The sequence below is a fragment of the Lynx canadensis genome, chromosome E2, assembly GCF_007474595.2.
Source record: "Lynx canadensis isolate LIC74 chromosome E2, mLynCan4.pri.v2, whole genome shotgun sequence".
Classification (NCBI taxonomy): Eukaryota; Metazoa; Chordata; class Mammalia; order Carnivora; family Felidae; genus Lynx; species Lynx canadensis.
Genome location: NC_044317.1, coordinates 52,289,806 through 52,310,322, shown reverse-complemented (window position 1 = coordinate 52,310,322; position 20,517 = coordinate 52,289,806). Strand labels below are relative to the sequence as shown.

At 44.6% G+C, this 20,517-nt stretch overlaps 1 protein-coding gene across 1 annotated transcript; it reads left to right on the top strand.

The window, feature by feature from the left end:
• Nucleotides 1-3,212: 3,212 nt before the first annotated feature.
• On the top strand, nt 3,213-12,610 carry BSPH1 (binder of sperm protein homolog 1). The gene is made up of 4 exons (XM_030297354.1): nt 3,213-3,285; nt 9,937-9,966; nt 11,713-11,844; nt 12,204-12,610. Exons 1-4 carry the CDS (start codon nt 3,213-3,215, stop codon nt 12,344-12,346), a joined length of 378 nt encoding a protein of 125 aa, XP_030153214.1. The 3' UTR covers nt 12,347-12,610.
• Nucleotides 12,611-20,517: the final 7,907 nt, after the last annotated feature.

Genomic DNA, 20,517 nt, shown 5'->3' with positions numbered 1-20,517 from the left:
TATGTTTTTATTTTTTCTAATTTTTTTCAATGTTTATTTTTGAGAAAGACAAAGCATGAGTGGGGCGGGGTAGAGAAAGGAGACACAGAATCTGAAGCAGGCTCCAGGCCCTGAGCTGTCAGCACAGAGCCCAATGCAGGGCTCAAACTCACGGACCACGAGATCATGACCTGAGCCAAAGTCAGAAGCTCAACCGACTGAGCCACCCAGCCGCCCCTTTAATTTTTATTTTTTTAGAAAGAGAGCACATGCATGAGTGGTGGGGAAAGGGGCAGAGAGAAAGAATCTGAAGCAGGCTCCATGCAGCCCAATGTGGCACTCGATCCCGCAACCCTGGGATCATGACCAGAGCCAAAATCAGACTCTCAACCAGTTGAGCCAGCCAGACGCCCCTCAACCTATTTATTTTAAAATAGGAATGTGTATTGGAATCACCAGAGAGCTTTTAAGAATACAGACTCCCGGGTTCCAGCCTAGACCTATTAGCATTTGTATTTTTTTAACAGCTTTATTGAGGTAGAATTGGGCATAGTTTACTGTGCGATTACAAGTTTGGAGATATGCATATACCTGTGAAACCATCACGACAATCTAGGTAATGACATCACCTCCAAAAGCTCCCTCCTGTCTCTTTCTGTTTGTTTTTGTATTTGTGTTTGCTTTGTGTGTAAGAACACTCAACATGAGATCTCCCCTCTTTTTTAATGTTTTTTAAAATTTATTTTTGGGAGAGACAGAGCATGAGAGGGGTAGAGAAGAGAGAGAGACCTGAGAGAAAGAATCTGGAAAGCCATTAGTTTTGTATAAAAAATTAGTTATTAAGAACTTTCAGGGCCGCCTGGGTGGCTCACTCGGTTAAGTGTCTGACTTTGACTCAGGGCATGAGCTCACAATCTGTGAATTCGAGCCCCATGTCAGGCTCTGTGCTGACAGCTTGGAGCCTGGAGGCTGCTTCGGATTCTGTGCCTCCCTCTCTCTCTGCCCAACCCCCTCAAAATCAATAAACATAATAATAAAAAATTTTTTTTTAAAGTACCGACTCTCTTAGCAAAACAATAGTGTGCCAAAGACCAACCACTATGTTGTGGAACATATTCTAGAACTGCCTTATCATATTTTGCTGAAAGATGTTCCAAAAAGGAGACGAAGTGGTTATTGCACGTTTGCAGGCTACATACAAAACAAAGACACTGGACACAGTATCTCCTGGCTCCCTGGATCACAAAGGGAAAACCACCCACGGCTGCCACCACCTTGCAGAGACGGTCATCCGGGTACAACAGAGGCGAGGATGTGACAAATTGCTGTGCTCCGAGATTGGAAGTATTTCTTGGAGGGAAATGTACAGTTTCAAGTCCCAGGAAGAAGAGAGAGTGGTTTTCATGAAATAAGTGTGTGGATGCCGATAGGAATCCCCAGATGCCAACTGCATTGTTCCACGGGAACATCTGTCGATCCAAGATTTGGGGATAAACTTTCTCAAGTGACTGTAGGAAGCAGTGTATGCAGACACCAGTGTTAGAAATAAGCAAAAGCAACAACTGTTCCCAATTAGAATTGGAATTCAAAGCTCTTGAGTAGGTTTTTATTTCACTTATTTTTTTTTATGTTTCTGTATTTTTGAGAGCGAGAGTGAGAGAGCACAAGCGGGGGGAGGGGCAGAGAGAGAGGGAGACACAGAATCCGAAGCAGGCTGAAGGCTCGGAGCTGTCAGCACAAAGCCCGACGCGGGGCTCGAACCCATGGACAGCAAGATCATGACCTGAGCCGAAGTCGGACGCTTAACCGACTGAGCCACCCAGGGCAGCCTGGTTGGCTCGGATGGTGGAGCGAGTGACTCTTGACCTCAGGGTTGTGAGTTGGAGCCCGACACTGGGTGCAGAGATTACTTTTTTTTAGAGTCTTTAAAATTTTTGAGAAATGAACATAAAATCTATTGTGCAACAGCAGAAGCCACCAGTTAAGAGCCTCTGATTTGCTGGCTCTTGACATTTTGGTGGCTGTCATTTGAGGCCAAGCCTTTCTTTTGTCATTTGTTCCAAAGGAAATCCTCGTCTTTACTGATGAGTAGAAAGGAGGCAACATGATGGATGTACTTTCAACTTAAAATATTAATGAAAGGGTGCCTGGTTGGCTCAGTTGGTTAGTCTGACTCTTGGTTTCGGCTCAGGTCATGATCTCATGGTTTGTGAGTTCAAGCCCCACATTGGGCTCTGTGCTGACAGCTGGGAGCCTGCTTGGGATTCTCTCTCTCGGTCCCTCTCCTGTTCATTCTCTCTCTCTCTCTCTCTCTCTCTCTCAAAAATAAATATATAAACATTTTCTAAAAAGGATATTAATAGAGACTACCGGAGCCTGTGTTTCAGAATTCAGTCTTACTTTTCAGAGCTGTGAACTGTAGGGAACCCGTACACGTGGCGTTGCTTATTCCTCGGAATTGCAAAGCCACCTGTGGCCCATTGGGTGGATCTCCATGGCCCTCCAGAGAGCAGAATCCTGCACCAAAGGTTCATGGGGCGTGCGCAGGGATGCTTGTATCTGGGAGCAAATCTACGTCTCCAAACAGCCTCCCTGGGCCTCTCCGGTGGAGTCCTTGGGCCTGGCTTTCAAAGACCCATATAAGACCTATGTAAGATCCAAGACTTGGATAAGTCTATACTGCTTCTGGGTCCTGGATGGTTGTGGCTGTGGAAACAACTTGAAATTCCTTGTCGTGACTCTCCTAATCCTTGTGTATTTCTTTTTCTGCATTTCCTTCTATGCGAGGCAGAGAGGTGGGGGGGGAAGGTGAAGAAGAGTGAGAGGGAAGGAGGAGGGGGGCTGAGAAGGGAAGGGGACCTTATGACAAGGAAGAGGAGGGGCACCTGGGTGGTTCAGTCAGTTGAGCATCCGACTTCCGGTCAGGTCATGATCTCGCTGCCCATGGGTTCGAGCCCTGCGTCAGGCTCTGTGCTGATGGCTCAGAGCCTGGAGCCTGCTTCGGATTCTGTGTCTTCCTCTCTTTCTGCCCCTCCCCCACTCATGCTCTGTCTCTCTCTCTGTCAAAAAATAAATAAACATTTTAAAAAATTTAAGGAAGAGGAGGAGAGAAGGAGGAGTCTGGGGATGCTGGAGAAAAAGAGGGGGAGGAGAAGGAGGAGGGACGAGCAGTGGTTGGGGCTCTAAAATCCTGAGGATGAGCTGGTCAACCAGCAGTCCCTGAGAGGAGGAACATGGTCCTGCACGTGGTGTTTTTGCTGCTCTGGGTCTGCTGGCTTCACAGTGTGTTTGGTCAAGACTATGAAGGTGAGTAGCAATGTTCCAGCATCAGGGTGGACATTTAAAAACCAAGTCTTGGGGCGCCTGGGGGGCTCAATCGGTTGGGCGCCCGACCGGCTCAGGTCATGATCTCACAGTTTGTGGGTTCGAGCCCCACATCGGGCTCTGTGCTGACAGCTCAGAGCCTGGAGCATACTTCCGATTCTGTCTCTCCCTCTCTCTCTGCCGCTCCCCTGCTCGAGCTCTGTCTCTCTCTCTCTCTCTCTCTCTCAAAAATAAATAAGCATTAAAATATTTTAAGTGCCTTATTAGCATCTTTGAAAATGGAACTGAGTTTTGGCAAGTCTGTTTTAACCCTTTACCAAAATCCTGTGGCCTTCGACAGTTGTAAATAACACAATAAGAAACTTCATCATGGATGCATTTCTTACACATTTCATGGGGGTTACACGTAGTTGTGAAACAATTTTTTTTTTGTTTTTGCAAAATGGCAAAAAAAAAAGTGATGGTGTTGCATGTCCTATTTGTAAGTATTCTTCAGGACATCTTTGCCCTGAAACATAAATCAAATGCAGCATGGATAAATATTTTTTTAGAACAAGATGTCCTCAGTGTGACCATGACCACTGCTTTCTTTTCTTTTTTTTTTAAATGTTTTTATTTATTTTTGAGAGAAAGAGACACAGAGCGAGCAGGGGAGGTGCAGAGAGAGAGATAGAGAGAGGGAGACACAGAATCCAAAGCAAGGCTCCAGGCTCCGAGCTGTCAACACAGAGCCCGACGTGGAGTTCGAACACACGAACCGCGAGATCATGACCTGAGCCAAAGTCAGATGCTCAACCGACTGAGCCACCCCGGGGGCCCCCACCACTGCTTTCTTATCTGTTAGAATGTTCGTTTTATGCTGCTGGGAAAATAACACTTTTGTCTCAGACGTGGATTTTTTATGAGATATCACTTTTGTGGGTACATGAGAAAAAGAAAACGTAAGCACAAGAAGCTGGCTAAGACGGTCCTAAAATTTCTCCCCTTTTGGTGCCGGGCCTCCTGAATTACCAACATCACATTTTCCCACTGTCTGGATGCCGTCCAGAGTCTTGGTGATTGTAACACTTCTCAGAAGAATGCGCGTAAGAATGAAGACCCATCTGTTCTGGGCACCTTAGCTGGTGTTTCCACTTAACGTGGTGCTAAGTCTACTTCTGAGCCTTTGGAAATGTTTACTCACACTGTCCATCTCCCTTCGCAAGTATCTGTTTGCCGGAGGCTAGAAGGGCCCCGTGGTTGTCTCTAGGGGGTTCTTTTGAGCCCCTGACACGCAGGCTACAAGTGTTGACTCTGCCCTTTGGCTACTGTCATAGGCACAATGACCCACATTGGCTACTGTGGGCACAATGACCACGTCCCCACGGCAACCCGGCCTGCGGACAAGATGCCATCGGAAATAAGGGGCACTCTGATTCCAGAGACGAACCAGGAAAAAGCATTGCGTTTTAGCATCTTAGAAAGAATGAGATGGGTGGTTCGGATCCCGCCAGGCACACGGGATGGTGCAGACATTAAGTGGCGGGAGTGCCTCCATTCATGCTCCTGGCTAGTGGGAAGACAGGAGACAGATGAGCCCTATGAGCATACCCCTCCCCCCACTCCCCGCATGCCCCGCACGAGAACGGAGATGTGATTGACCTGGCGAGGCTTCACAGAGGGCTCGGTTGAGTGACCTTATTCCAGGACTAGAAATTTGCCATGCACGAAGTGTAATTTCCCCGCGGTTACAAGCCGTTGGGGTGCACTCAAGGATTAGGTGACACTGGGGTCCCTTTTGGGAGGATGGCACAGAGCCTGATGCAGGGCTCGAACCCACGGAACCGTGAGACCATGGCCTGAGCCGAAACCAAGAGTAGGAGGCTGAACCGACTAAGCCACCCAGGCGCCCCTTAGCAAAGGTTTGCACTAAAATACGAATCTTGCATTTATTATTATAAATAATTATTTATTAAATATAAATATAAATATAAAATTATTATTATAAAGGGAGCCTTTATTATTTTATCAGGGTGAGGTGGAATGATAGTCGGGCGCTCCTGGAGGCCCCCTACTGGCTGAGGGCTGAGCACCCTCCCACCCTCCTGTGTTCTACCTCCCTCCTGCAAGGGGCTCCAAAGTCCCCCTCGCCACCACCCCCCACCCCCACCCCGCCACCACCACTTGCCCTCTCTGGCTCCAGCCTGAGTTTCATCTGTGACCTTAGACAAGGTTCTGAGCCTCGGCTGCTCTGGAACAGGAGGAGAATGATTCTTGTTGCCCCCAACACTCCAGGGATGCCACCCAGAATGGGCGAGGTTGAGAAGGGGGTTGCCTGGGGTGCCTGGGTGGCTCAGTCGGCTAACCCTCCAGCCTCAGCTCAGGTCATGATCTCATGGCTGGTGGATTCGAGTCCCGAGTCCCGAGTCCCGCGCGTCGGGCTCTGTACTGATGGCTCAGAGCCCGGAGCCCGCTTTGGATTCTGTGTCTCCCTCTCTCTCTCTGCCCCTCCCCCACTTGTGCTCTGCCTCTCTCTGTCTCTCAAAAAATAAACGTTAAAAAAAAAGAAATGAGATCGCGAGATCACATGGCCATTCTATTTTTAATTTTTTGAGCAACCTCCCTACTGTTTTCCATTTTCCATAGCAGCTGCACTATTATTTTACATTCCCAGCGCGAGTTCTCCATAATTCTTTGCTGTTATGATTAGGTCAGGTTTTCTTTTAAAAATCTTTAACCCGTTGTATTATGGAAACGTTCCCACAGACTCAAAAGAATTGTCAATGTCCTCTCCCCTGTGGAGGGCAGACAGAATTTCTAATGTTAAGCCGAATGGTGTGCTGGGTGCTTGATATGCATAATACATATGGTCCTCATAACAAGTCCGTGAGGTAGGTACAATTAGCGCCCTCATTTTATAGAAGAGAATCTGAGGCACAGAGGGGTTGAGTCGTGTCCCCAGAGTCACACAGCTAGCTGGGGACAACTGAGCTAGAGGTTCTGAGAAAGCATATTTCTTTAGCCACATCTCTTCACTGTCAATTTATATTCTGAATGTGTCCTCCAACTGGAATCCTTCCTGGTGATAGGTGTGAAAAAGTAAGTCATCTCTCATTGCCTTCTTTATGCCATGTTTCCTGCTCCCAGAAAAAAAAAAAAGTTTCATGTTTTATACAGGTTGCCAGTTCAACGGTTACAGGCAAAAACACATCCATTGAGATCCTGTCTCTGTTCCGATCTCAGAAAAGAGCAGTTGAAGATCTGCGCACAACAGACAATCCGTTTATTATGAAACGCCCTAGCACTTTCTGTGAGATTTCTTGTAATTTCTTTTTTTGTTTTCAACGTTTATTTATTTTTGGGACAGAGAGAGACAGAGCATGAACGGGGGAGGGGCAGAGAGAGAGGGAGACACAGAATCGGAAACAGGCTCCAGGCTCCGAGCCGTCAGCCCAGAGCCTGACGCGGGGCTCGACCTCCCGGACCGCGAGATCGTGACCTGGCTGAAGTCGGACGCTTAACCGACTGAGCCACCCAGGTGCCCCGAGATTTCTTGTAATTTCAATACTTGCCCGATACCAGAGTCTCCTAAACTGGAATTCTGGAGCAGTTTCTAGTGGATATAAGTTCTCTATTGATTGTGAAAATTAATTGCAAACTTGAACCTCATCAGGGAGAAAATAATAACGATTATCGTAAGGAAAGAAATCCTTTCTGCAATAAAAGAGTTGCCGTATGGTACATGCTTGCTATGTGCCACGTACTGTGCAGAGCCCGGATGTATGTTTTTATTCAACCCTCATAACAAACCTGTGACTTTGACCTGCAAAGACCTTTCCTTAACAGATGCTAAAACTAATTTGATCTTATTCTAAAAGCCAAGGACAGATGAGTAAATGTTTGCTTCCAATGGTACCTTTCAGATAGTACTAAAAAGAAATAGAATAAAACAAAACAGAAAAGAACAGTGAAGGTGCAAAACATGTTTTCCCTCCTATATTGTGGTTTATTTTTGTAGGAAGGTATGGAAAAAGTAAGTCATTTATTTTTGCCTACTTATTTTTTTAATTTTTATTTTATTTATTTTTGAGAAAGAGAGAGAGAGAGAGAGAGAGAGAGAGGGAGAATCCCAAACAGGCTGCACGCTATCAGTGCAGAGCCCAACTCGGGGCTCAAACCCACAAACGGTGAGATCATGACCTGAGCCAAAATCAAGAGTTGGATGCTCAACTGACTGAGCCACCCAGGCACCCCTGATTCTTTGTTTGTTTGTTTTAGAGATTGTTTTTGTTGTTCCTGTTCATTAACACTATTTGGAAAATACAGTTAAAGCAAAAGGAAAAATTTAAAATCACCCACAATAAGGGGCGCCTGAGTGGCTCAGTCGGTTGAACGTCTGAATTCAGCTCAGGTCATGATCTCACAGTCCGTGAGTTCAGCACCCCCAATCAGGCTCTGTGCTGACAGCTCAGAGCCTGGAGCCTGCTTCAGATTCTGTGTCTCCCTCTTTCTGCCCCTCCCCGACTCATGCTCTGTCTCTCTGTCTCTCTCTGAAAAATAAACATTTTTTAAAAATGTTTTTTAAATCACCCACAATGACACTACTGAAAATAAGCATCACTGAAATTTTGATGCCTTTCCTTCAAAATATTATCTTTACTGGGATATAATTCAGTAAAATATTTGCGTTTTATTTTAAAGGTTAATCTAGTGAAATAAATATTTGTTTACAATTGTGTCTTTCAGATGACAATCTACCAGCTATAGGTGAGTTGATCAAAATTCTTTTATTAGAGTATCTTTTGAAATTTGGCAATAAAATGTAAAGTCGTTGAATATTATGCTTCTTCTCCTGGTGAGAAACTATATTTTTCATGAAAAACTACTATTTTATGTTTTTATATATAAGATAAAGTATGGGGCGCCTGAGTGGCTCAGTCAGTTAAGGGTCCAACTCTTGATCTCAGCTCAGGCCTTGATCTCAAGGTTGTGAGTCTGAGCCCTGTGCTGGGATTTGTGCTGGGCATGAAAAAAAAAAAGATATAGTACAATTTATGTTAAAAATAGTTGAGGAGGGGTACCTTAATGGCTCAGTCAATTAAGCATCTAACTCTTGATTTCCACTCAGGTCATGATCCCACAGTTCATGGGATGGAGCCCCACCCTGCATCAGGCTCTGTGCTGGTGGCTCAGAGCCTGTTACTGGCCCAGAGCCAACTTGGGATTCTGTCTCTCCTCTCTCCCTGCGCCCCTCTCTCTCAAAAAACACATAAATAAACTTTAAAAAATTGTTAAGGAAATGGGCTGAGCATGGAGCCTGCTTAAGATTCTCTCTCCCTCTGCCCTTCTCTCTCACTCGCATACTTTCTCTCTCTCTCTCTAAAATAAATGAAATGAAAAAAAACCTGTTGTGATAGTTAAGGAAAAAGAAGAGGAAAGCAATTATAATATTATTGTTTTTTTACTGTTTATATTTTTGAGTTTTCATCCCATACAATTTCATGTGATTTCCTTTTTTGGAAAAATAGAGTCTTAAGGGATGTAATGAAATAGAGAATGCCTTTTGTCACCTAAAGATGAAGTACAAATGTTTTCCTATCTATTTCTATGCTCATCTTTGTTAATACTTGCATGGTATTATAAAGTTTTATTTTATTTTATTTTATTTTATTTTATTTTATTTTATTTTATTTTAATTTTTTAAGTAGGCTTCATGCTCAGCATGGAGCCCAATACAGGGCTTGAACTCAAGACCCTGAGATCAAGACCTGAGCTGAGAACAAGTGTCAGACACTTAACTGACTGAACCACCCAGGTGCCCCTAAAGTTATATTTTATTTTTAAATTCCCTTAGTGATTGGTACTTTTGGATTAATTTCTATTTGTGGAGCTATTATCAACCATGATGAAATAAACATTTTTTGGGGGTTTTTTTTAAGTCTTATTTATTCATTTTGAGAAAGAGAGAGAATGAGCAGGGGAAGGGCAGAGAGAGAGAGAGAGAGAGAGAATCCCAAGCAGGCTTCATGCTGTCAGCACAGAGCCCAGTGTGGGGCTCAATCCCATGAAACATGAGATCATGACCAGAGCAGAAACCAAGAGTCAGACGCTTAACTGAGTGAGCCACCCAGGTGCCCCTGAAATGGACATTCTTAACCTCAATGTCATTCCCCCTGTCCAAAGCTCAGATGTGCCTATTGTGACCAGTACTAGTGAACATTGTGGGGATGATGGAATCTAACACATGTGACATTGCAAAAAGGAAATAATATATAAACCAGAGAAAATAACAAGTACAATTATTTTATGTGAATGTGTACTTTATAGGAATGCCTAGGAAAACTAGAAAAGATTACTAGCTTCAAGAAGAGAGTGGCTGGATATAAGATAGATATACAGTAGTAAGTTGTTCTTCTCCATACTGGTAAGAACAAACTAGACACTGGTGGAAAAGGAAGTCATTCTATTTTACATCAATGACCAAAAGCACTTTGGAGTTATATCAGCAAGAAATCTCCAGGACTTAAAGTAAATGATGAAATCACATTGAAGAACACAAAGCGAGTTGTAAATAATACAAGAATCATGCCATGTTTTTGACTGGAAAGCATAAGAATTGGGAAATAAATGTCAGCTTCAAATTTTCTTTTTCAGACACTGTAACTCACTTTCCGGAAGTCAAAGGTAAGTTGATCAGAAGACTTTTGCAATGAAAGTACATTTCCTTATAATTTTATAAAAACAGGGAAAGCAGTGGGGTTTTTCCTGATAACATTTCTTTTTTCTCTTTTCATAAAATTTGATATAAGCAATTTGTAAACAGAAACAAAAACAAGAAATAGAGTCACCCCGAACTTTACTGGCATTTTACTGGCACTACTCTTTAATTTCTGCCAATATAACAGAAAATACCCGATTTTAAGATTCACAGAGGATGGGGCGCCTGGGTGGCTTGGTCGGTTAAGCGTCCGACTTGGCTCAGGTCATGATCTCACGGTCCGTGAGTTCGAGCCCCGTGTCGGGCTCTGTGCTGACAGCTCAGAGCCTGGAGACTGTTTCCGATTCTGTGTCTCCCTCTCTCTCTGCCCCTCCCCCGTTCATGCTCTGTCTCTCTCTGTCCCAAAAATAAAATAAACGTTGAAAAAAAATTGTTTTAATTGTATAAATGCCTCCTGCTAATGAAAATCCGGGTAAAAGAGCACATCGGTAGGAAAGATGAGTCGCTATTGCCTTTTGAGAAAACAACTCCCAGCAGTGTTAACAATTCATATGTGCTTTAACCTAATAATCTTGCTTTGGGGAGTCCATTCTGTAGAAACAGATGCTTCAATACGTAAGGATTTGCATATATGAATGCTTGCCTCAGCTTCATACGCAGAGGATAAACAATCTGAATAAGGGAAATATTGAATAAATTTGGCAAAATCCGTATCACAGACTCTGAATTGGCATTAGAAAGGAGCTAGAGCTATAAAGCTTTAAAAGGATACGTTGGATAACGTTTTTGGCTTGAGTCAATGGGTGGATAGAGAATGACTGTCATTCATGAGGGCAAATATAAGCAAGCAAGAAAGAGAGCGAGTTCAATTCTAGATAAAGTTCTGGAAGCTGTCTTAAATGGAGGCCAGGAGTTCTAAAAATAAGGGGGGGAGAGGATATGTTGAAAAGGATTTTTCTGATATGCTGAGTTAGAAACTCAGGTTATGGGGACATCTGGGTGGCTCAGTCAGTTGAGCATCCAACTCTTGATTTCAGGTCAGGTCGTGATCTCACGGTTTGTGAGTTCGAGTCCCGTATTGGGCTCTATCTGCACTGAGAGTGCAGGGCCTGCTTCAGATTCTCTGTCTCCCTCTCTCTCTGCCCCTCCTCTACTCGTGCGTGCGCTCTCTCTGTCTCTCAAAATAAATTATGGATATAAAGTGTGACTCATTTGGGGAGGGAGCAAAAAATCTGTGCATGTGTACCCCTACATATATATTATGTATAGTTATATATATGTTGGATGGATGGATGGATGGGTGGAGATATATATATATATATGCAGAAAAGTGTGGATAGAGATAAACCAGGCTATATACAGTGTGTGTGTGTGTGTGTGTGTGTGTGTGTGTGCGCACGCACGTATGTGAAAAGGTAAAGAAAAAAGACAGAGGGGAAATTGTTTAACAGATAAGTCTCAAATTTATGTTTCTAACCTTAGTATAGACTTCTGGAACTAGGGTCAAATGCTAAGCAAACCACCAACAATGTCTATACCGTGGAGAAAAGTGGGACATGGGGTAGGGGTTTCAACAGCTCTGCTACTACGTGACCCACCAGAACCTCAGGCAGGGGCTCTGATTCTGGTGCAAGCAAGGGAGGATGAAAGTAATTTTGTAACATCTCAACTACCACTCCCAGAGAGGGACGAAGGATCTTTGTTTTCTCTAGATGGCAAGTGCATCTTTCCATTCCAGTACAAAGGTGGGATATTCTATGACTGCATCAAGTTCAAGGCAAAACACAAGTGGTGCTCCCTAACTAAGATGTACCAAGGACGTTGGAAGTATTGCTCTGAAGAAGGTGAGTACCTTGCCTCTGCACACCTCAGGGCGGTGATCTTTTGTCGCCAAGGCTGAAGTCCGGGGAGACCGGCCAGAGGGTCCTGAGAAGGGAATCCACGGTCAATTACATTGCGAAAATAAGGTTTGTGCAGATCTCTGGCAGTGTGGAAGTCACAAGGCCCCCAAGACGTATGATGAGGGCTTCACCCACGTTACCTTGAAATGAAAACATTTAGCAAAACCCCAATCCCCCACCAATATTTCAGAGTAGATGATGCCGAGCGGGATGGTGTGTGTGGGCGCACGCGTGTGTGTGATGGCAAAGAGGAGGTACAAAACAGAAAGATTTCTTATCCCAATTGCTTCTCTCCTCTGTAGACTTTGGAAACTGCGTGTTTCCCTTCTGGTACAGACGCCTTATCTACCGCGAATGCACTGAAGACGGGGACGCGTTTGGGAGAAAATGGTGCTCGCTGACCCAGAATTATAACAAGGACAAGGTCTGGAAATATTGTGACTGATGGCGACATTTTCTGGGAGGGGCATGAGGAGGGTCTAATCGTTCCCAGGGGAAATAAATGTCCAGTTTCTTTTGTGAAAGGAGGAGATAGGACTCTCCTTAAAAACGTTTTTTGTTTTTGTTCTTGTTTTTTTTTTTTTTTTTTTTCTGAGCTATGATCTGGCTGTAAATAGCTCGGGGTTTTGGTCGTGGATTATGGATGATGGGGTTTTTATATGGAAACTTCTATTGTAGCCTCAGCACTTTTACTTACTAACTGGGTTAAATTTGGCCTTTTTTTTTTTTTTGAGAGAGAGAGAGAGAGAGAGAGAGAGAATCCCAAACAGGCTCTATGTTCAGCATGACCCTGACCTGGGGCTCAATCTCACCACCCTGGGATCATGACCTGAGCGGAAATCGAGAGTCAAGGGCTCAACCGACTGAACCACCCAGGCGCCCCTGCTTTGTCATTCTAAATCATTGTCCCTTAGAGGGAAAATAGATGTCTTTACATTAAAAACAACACTCCCTGGGGCGCCTGGGTGGCTCAGTCGGTTGAGCATCTGACTTCGGCTCAGGTCCTGATCTCTCAGTCCGTGAGTTCGAGCCTCACACGTCGGGCTCTGTGCTGACGGCTCAGAGCCTGGAGCCTGCTTCTGATTCTGTGTCTCCCTCTCTCTCTGCCCCTCCCCCGTTCATGCTCTGTCTCTCTCTCTCTCTCTCTCTCTCTCTGTCAAAAGTAAAAATAAACATTTAAAGAAATTAATAAAAACAACACTCCTTGATGAATTTTCAGATCCTTGCCTGTTCAGATACTTCTTTATAATAGGTCTTTTTGCTTCTTGCAAGTTTTTTAGGGGACATTTTTGAGATGAGCTCATTTTTTGTTTTCCTTTATCTATTCCTAGTTAAGCATTCAGGATCCTAAGAAAATGTTGAAATCCTGCCACAAAGGCAATTTGCCTCCAAGGGTCAAACGAATCACCCAGATATTCCTTATTTAGTGTGGCAAGAAAGGCAGCCGGTTGCCTTCCTAACAATTTCCTGGTCGGGCTAACGCAAGTCTACATCAAACTAAATCCGTTGTGCCCGGGTGCATTTAGGCTTTCCTAAGCCTGAAACAGACTATTATAGCAAAAGCCTAAACAACTCTTGGGATATGTGAACTATTTTATTTTTTTATGTCAATTTATTTTTAAAGTTTATTTACGTTTGAGAGAGAGAGACACACACACACACACAGAGCGTGAGTGGGGGAGGGGCAGAGAGAGAGGGAGACAGATTCCGAAGCAGGCTCCAGGCTCCGAGCTGTCGGCACAGAGCCTGACGCGGGGCTCGAACCCACGGACCGTGAGATCCCGACCTGAGCCAAAGTCAGACACCTACCCGACTGAGCCCCCCAGGCGCCCCTCTGAGGAGAGTTTTTAAAGCTGTGGGTCACAGTCATCAATTCAGTGGGGCATGACCAGCACTTAAAAATTTTAAATGCTGCAGAATTGGAGGAAAACCGCAGAGTATATAGTATGTGTATCCTATATATTATTTCTTATAGTTCAAGCTGATTTTATAAATAGATACGGATGCCTATATACAGATACGTACACGGATAGGTCGCGGGGATGTGGTGTGTGGCCTGGGGACTGTAGTCAATGGTGTCTTAGTGCATTTTTGAAGGCTGCTGCAAGAGTGAAGAGTGAATCTTGAAAGTTCACATCGTCAGAAAAATTTTCTTTTTTGTAACTTTTTATGGTCACGGGTGGTGCCTGGACTCATTGTGGTGAACATTTTGCTGCGAACACAACATCCAATTGTTACATTGCACAAGGTTGTATGTCAACATAACTCAATCAAAACCTATATATAGGGGCACCTGGAGGGTTCAGTCGGTTAAGCGTGGGGCTTCCGCTCAGGTCATGATCTCACAGTCCGTGAGTTCAAGCCCCGCGTCGGGCTCTGTGCTGATGGCTCAGAGCCCGGAACCTGGTTCGGATTCTGTGTCTCCCTCTCTCTCTGCCCCTCCCCCGCTCATGCTCTGTCTCTCTGTGTCTCAGAAATAAATAAGCATTAAATTTTTTTTAAAAAAACCTATATATAGGGGCGCCTGGGTCTTGGTCGGTTAAGCGTCCGACTTCGGCTCAGGTTATGATCTCACGGTCCGTGAGTTCGAGCCCCGCGTCGGGCTCTGTGCTGGAGCCTGTTTCCGATTCTGTGTCTCCCTCTCTCTCTGCCCCTCCCCTGTTCATGCTCTGTCTCTCTCTGTCTCAAAAATAAATAAACGTTAAAAATAAATAAATAAATAAATAAATATGCCAAGTCATATTGTTAAATGTAATCTTACAGTAGATCACAGCACCGCGCCCCCCCCCCAAAAAAAAAAAAAAAAGTTCGGAAGCACTGTCTTTTGAACCCAGAAGGCTCGTTGTAATCTTTCATGAGAAATAGGAAATCTAAAAAAGAACGTTTTTGACTTGTCGTTCTAGTCTTTGAATGCTGGTAGAAAGGACTATCTTTGAAATGGGCTTACTTGTCTCGGGGGAGTAGCAGAATCCGCTGTGACTGAGCTCGGGTGGTGGCAAGCAATCCCGAAGGTGCAAAGCGATCGTGGTTATGACACCAGGTACGGGGGATTACTTACTAATCAGATCCTTGGGAGAGGTTGACCAGAAAGACCAGTGGTTGACCAGGTGGTGACAAATGGATCGTAGGTTTCTCAGGAAGAAAATCAACTCGCTCGCTGTTCTTTACACGGAAGAGCTAAAAGCACCAGCCTTCTACCCAACTTCCAGGCACGAGTCAGTTCACAGCCTCAGTGTCCCTTGAATGACGAGGAAGCTGGACAACCATGAAGCCACACGCTGCTGTAACACCACGGGGATACACTCTCAGCCTTCTTGGTAGACTTCCCCAGCTGGGCACACCGCTCAGTGTTCGGGAGAAAGGGAAATACACAGAACTTTCCAGGGGCTCCTGAATACCGGTTTTGAGTGCAGATTGATTTTCAAGGACTCAGACTGACCACTGGGATCCAGTAATCCTAGTCGAAGATTCTAGAAACATGAGACAGAGTCGTGATTTAAGTTCGCTTCGCTGTTGGCTCAGTGTGCTATCAAACACGCCTTGTAATGACGTCCCCAGGTCCCGGGAGTGATAGGGTTTGGGTAAATATCTTCAGAAAGGCTCACTATTCACATTGATTCCCTCACCCTTGGACTGTCAGCCTTTACAATAGGGGCTTTCCTCTGGTAGCTACTCATCTAAAAACATCTCATTACTGGACACCCTGGTCTTGAGTAAGCAGCTACTTTGATGATGTCATTCCATGGCCCCATCTAACTGCAGAAGAAGCTGGCAAATACAGTTTGAGTTTCTTGAAAATGCTGCATTGTCACTGTCTTGCTCTGCAACTGCTTTGAGAAGTTTGAGGCCAGCCTGATGAACCTGCTCTTCTGTTTGTCTTCCAAATGTTTCTTTCTTTCTTTCTTTCTTTCTTTCTTTCTTTCTTTCTTTCTTTCTTTTTTTAAGCAATCGCTACAACCAGCGTGGGGCTCGAACTCGCAACCCTGCGACCAAGCTCTACTGACTGAGCCACTAGGCACCCCAGCTTGCTCTTTTAAATTATTTGATCTCGGGCACCTGGGTGGCTCAGTCATTAAGCATCTGATTTCGACTCAAGTCACGATCTCGTGGTTTGCCAGTTCGCGTCCCACGTCAGGTGAGTCTGAGACCCGCATCGGGTGAGCTCGAGCCCTGCTTCTCTCTCTCTTTCTCTCTCTCTCTCTCTCTGCCCCTCACTCACTTGCACCCTCTCTCTTTCTCAAAAATAAATAAATAAATGGCGCCTGGGTGGCCCAGTTGGTTGAACTTCTGACTTCGGCTCAGGACATGATCTCAGGGTTCCTGAGTTCAAGCCCTGCATGGGTCCTGTGCTGACAGCTCGGACCCTGGAGCCTGCTTCGGATTCTGTGTGTGTGTGTGTGTGTGTGTGTGTGTGTGTCTTTGCCCCTCCCCCACTCACGCTCTGTCTCTCTCTTTCTCAAAAATAAATAAAAACGTTAAGGGGCACCTGGGTGGCTCAGTCAGTTGAGCGTCCGCCTCTTGATTTCCGCTTAGGTCATGATCTCGCAATCTGTGAGTTCGAGCCCCACATCTGGCTCGCTGCTCTCAGTGTGTCAGCGCAGAGCCCGCTTTCGGCCCTCCGTCCCCCTCTCTCTGCCCCTCCTCCACTTGCAAAAATAAATATTTTTAAAAATAAATACATTAGGGGCGCCTGGGTGGCGCAGTCCGTTAAGCGTCCGACTTCAGCCAGGTCACGATCTCGCGGTCCGTGAGTTCGAGCCCCGCGTCAGGCTCTGGGCTGATGGCTCAGAGCCTGGAGCCTGTTTCCGATTCTGTGTCTCCCTCTCTCTCTGCCCCTCCCTCGTTCATGCTCTGTCTCTCTCTGTCCCAAAAATAAAATAAAAAAACGTTGAAAAAAATTAAAAATAAATAAATAAATAAATACATTAATTAAAACGTTAAAAAAGAAATAATAAATCATTTCATCTTTTTTGCTTTGTATGTTCTGAGGGTATTTTCTCTACCCTGAAAGTCTAAAAACTATACACTATACGCTAGAAATTATTTCCAAGTAAGTTTTTCCAGGTAACTGGTGGGTCCTTTGACCATGTAGATTCCGGTCTTCTTTTATTTGTGCAGGTTTTCTCTGACTATATCTATAATATCATTTTTCTTCCTTTGTCTTGTTATTCTTTTTCAGGGACAGGCATCATATATGCGGTTCCTTTCTTTCTATCACAGTCTCTATTACTCCTTTGAAATTTTTATCTTCTTTTCACCTTCCTGGATGTCCTGGCACCTTTCTCAGATGCCCCTTCTTGAGTCTGCGTTTGAGCCTACTCTCTCCCTTGGCCAGATTTCAATTTAGTTGTCACTTTGGATACTTGTAAACTTTTTCTCCATTTCCTGCTTGAGCTCAGTATTGTTCTATTTTTCCCTATTTAAAAAAAAATCATTGGAGTTCTTTTTGAAATTTTTTAAAGTTTTTTTTTAATGTTTATTTATTTTTGAGAGAGAGAGAGAGAGAGAGAGAGAGTGACTGGAGGAGGGGGAGAGAGAGAGGGAGACACAGAATTCGAAGCAGGCTCCAGGCTCTGAGCTGTCAGCACAGAGCCCGATGCGGGGCTCGAACGCACAAACTGTGACATGACCTGTCTTTTTGAATTTCTGATTCAAGATGGTTTTCCTATCTCCAAATACTTGTAGCATTTCTCAGACCAAGGTTGATGGTTTCTAGGATTCATAGCTCAAGGGCTCCCTCTGCCGTCCACGTAGTGGAGGGGGGGGCAGTTTCTTTCCTGGCTGGTTTTTTTTTGGGGGGGGACATGGGTGGGTGCTTGATGGCGGGAAGGTTTATGGTTTCTTCCACTTGGCGGGGGGGGGGGGTTCTGTTTTATTTTACAGTGTCCTAAAGTGTGCCACTCTTTTCTCTCATCAACATCCAGCCTCCAAAAGATTTCTCCTTTCTGCTTTACCCTTGTCTCCTACAGAAGTGATGTTTTCCACTTTGCAAAGTAGCTTTGCCTTTTCCAGAATATTCCATAGTTTGGATCATACAGTACATAGCTTTTTAGGATGGTTTCTCTCACTTAGCGACATGCATCAAAGGCTCCCCCGATGGTTTTTTTTTTTTTTTAATTTTTTTTTCAACATTTTTTTATTTATTTTTGGGACAGAGAGAGACAGAGCATGAACGGGGGAGGGGCAGAGAGAGAGGGAGACACAGAATCGGAAACAGGCTCCAGGCTCTGAGCCATCAGCCCAGAGCCTGACGCGGGGCTCGAACTCACGGACCGCGAGATCATGACCTGGCTGAAGTCGGACGCTTTACCGACTGCGCCACCCAGGCGCCCCCCCCCCCGATGGTTTTTATGTGGCTCACGATAGTTCATTTCCTTTTATCACTGAATAATATTCCATTGGATGCACCAGTGTATTTATCTACTGACCTACTGAAGGGCATCTCGGTTGCTCCCAAGTTTAGGCAGCTATGAATAAAGCTTCTGTAAACCTCTGTGTGCAAGTTTTTGTGTGGACATCGGTTTCCAACTCATTTGGGTCATACTGGGTCATATGATAAGGGCGTGTTTCGTTCTGTAGGGGACCGCCAAGCCCCTAAAGTGGCCGTACCATTTTGCATTCCCACCAGCAACGAATGAGAGCTCCTGTCACTCCATACCTTCCCCAGCATTGACGTTGTTGGTGTTTGGATTGGGGCCATCTTCATAAGAGTGTAGTGGTGTTTCGTTGTCTTAATTTGTAATTCCCTAGTGACATGTGATACGGATCAGTTTTCCGTAAGCTTAGTTGTCGCCTGTATATCTCTCTAGTGAGATATCTGTTCAGATCTTTTGTTCATTTTTAAAATTGGGTTCTTTCTTTTCTTATTGCTGAGTTGTAAGAGTTCTCCATACAGTCTGGTTACCAGTCCATTGGCAGATATACGGTGTTCCAGCACCATTTGTTGAAAACACTAGCTTTTCTCCATTGAGTTGCATTTGCTCCATTGTCACAGATTGGTTGACTCTATTTCTGTGAGTCTATTTCTGGGCTCTATTCTGTCCCATTAATCTGTCTATTATTTCATTAATATTACCCTGTCTTGATTGGCTTTATAGTAATCCTTCAAGCTGTACCCTTTGGCCAACATCTCCCCATTTTTTGCTGTCCTTCTACTCTTGTTTCCGTGAGTTCAACTCTTTTAGATTCCACATGTAAGTGTGTTCATACACTTTTTTTTCCATGTGCGGCTTATTTAGCTTAGCATAATGTCCTCAGGGTTGATTCACGTTGTCACAAATGGCAAGACTTCCTTTTTTAAGGATGATAACGGTCCATTATATATATGTACATTATATATAAATTTTCTTTGTCCGTTCATCCATCAATGCACACGTTGGTTGCCTCCATATTTTGGCTGTTGTGAAAAATGCTCCAATGAACATGGGGGTGAAGATATCTTTTCGGGGTGGTGACTTTATTTCCTTTAGATATACACCCAGTTGGGGCGCCTCGGTGGCTCAGTCAGTTAAGCATCCGACTTCGGCTCAGGTCATGATCTCGCGGTTTGTGGGTTCGAGCCCCGCATCGGGCTCTGTGCTGACAGCTCAGAGCCTGGAGCCTGTTACGGGTTCTGTGTCTCCCTCTCTCTCTCTCTGCCCCTCCCCCACTCGTGCTCTGTCTCCCTCTGTCTCAAAAATAAATAAACATTAAAAAAATAGATATACACCCAGAAGTAGGATTGATGGAGCATATGGCAGTTCTGTTTTTAGTTTTTTGGAAGAAACTGCATACTGTTTTCCACAATGGCTGTACCAATGGGCAAACGGCCCGAATACACATTTTTCCAAAGAAGACATACCCATACCAATGGGTATATGAAAAGGTGTTTTAACATCACTAATTATGGAAATTCAAATCAAAACCACAATGAGGGGCGCCTGGGTGGCTCAGTCGGTGAGCGTCTGACTTCAGCTTGAATCATGATCTCACAGTTGGTGAGTTGGAGCCCCACGTCAGGCTTGCTGCTGTCAGCGTGGAACCCTCTTCGGATCCCCCGTCTCCCTCTCTCTCTGCCCCTTCCCCGATCACACTCTGTCTCTCAAAAATAAAAATAAACATTAAAAATGAAAAAAATACAATGAGATCTCCTCTTACACTTGTTGGGATGCCTATCATCAAAACACAGCAAGCGTTGGTGAAGGTGTGGAGGAAACCCGACCCTCATATGTTCTTCTTGAGGAACCCACTAGGGGTCAGGCTTGAGCCCATCCTTGTTGAAGCTCTGTGTATAAAATTAAGTTCTACCTCAGGGGACATCATCAACCACATGCTTGAAGTACAGCCTGATTCCCTGAACTTGGTCCTGTCCAAAGAAGCTGTGTCACATGGTGGCTTAGAGCGCTTTGGAATCCGACAACATGGAATTTGAACTCCATCCCACATTTTTCCAGCTGTGAGACTTTCGGGGCCTTGGTTTCTCCATCCACAAATTGGGCTCATGCCATGGCTTACCTTATAGAGGTTTTGTCTGGGTTATATAATATAATAATAATTCTAAAATAAAAACTTTGTTATTATTAGCTGTAGTAACAGTTGTGGTGGTAACAGCCATGATGAAAGCAAACATATGGCACT

What these genes read in the sequence shown, in the direction of transcription:
- BSPH1 (XM_030297354.1), top strand. Translation starts at nt 3,213, where the DNA reads ATGGTCCTGCACGTGGTGTTTTTGCTGCTCTGGGTCTGCTGGCTTCAC. An exon ending in GTTTGGTCAAGACTATGAAG is followed by an intron (nt 3,286 to 9,936) that starts GTGAGTAGCAAT and finishes TTTCTTTTTCAG; the next exon opens with ACACTGTAACTCACTTTCCG. An exon ending in GAAGTATTGCTCTGAAGAAG is followed by an intron (nt 11,845 to 12,203) that starts GTGAGTACCTTG and finishes TCTCCTCTGTAG; the next exon opens with ACTTTGGAAACTGCGTGTTT.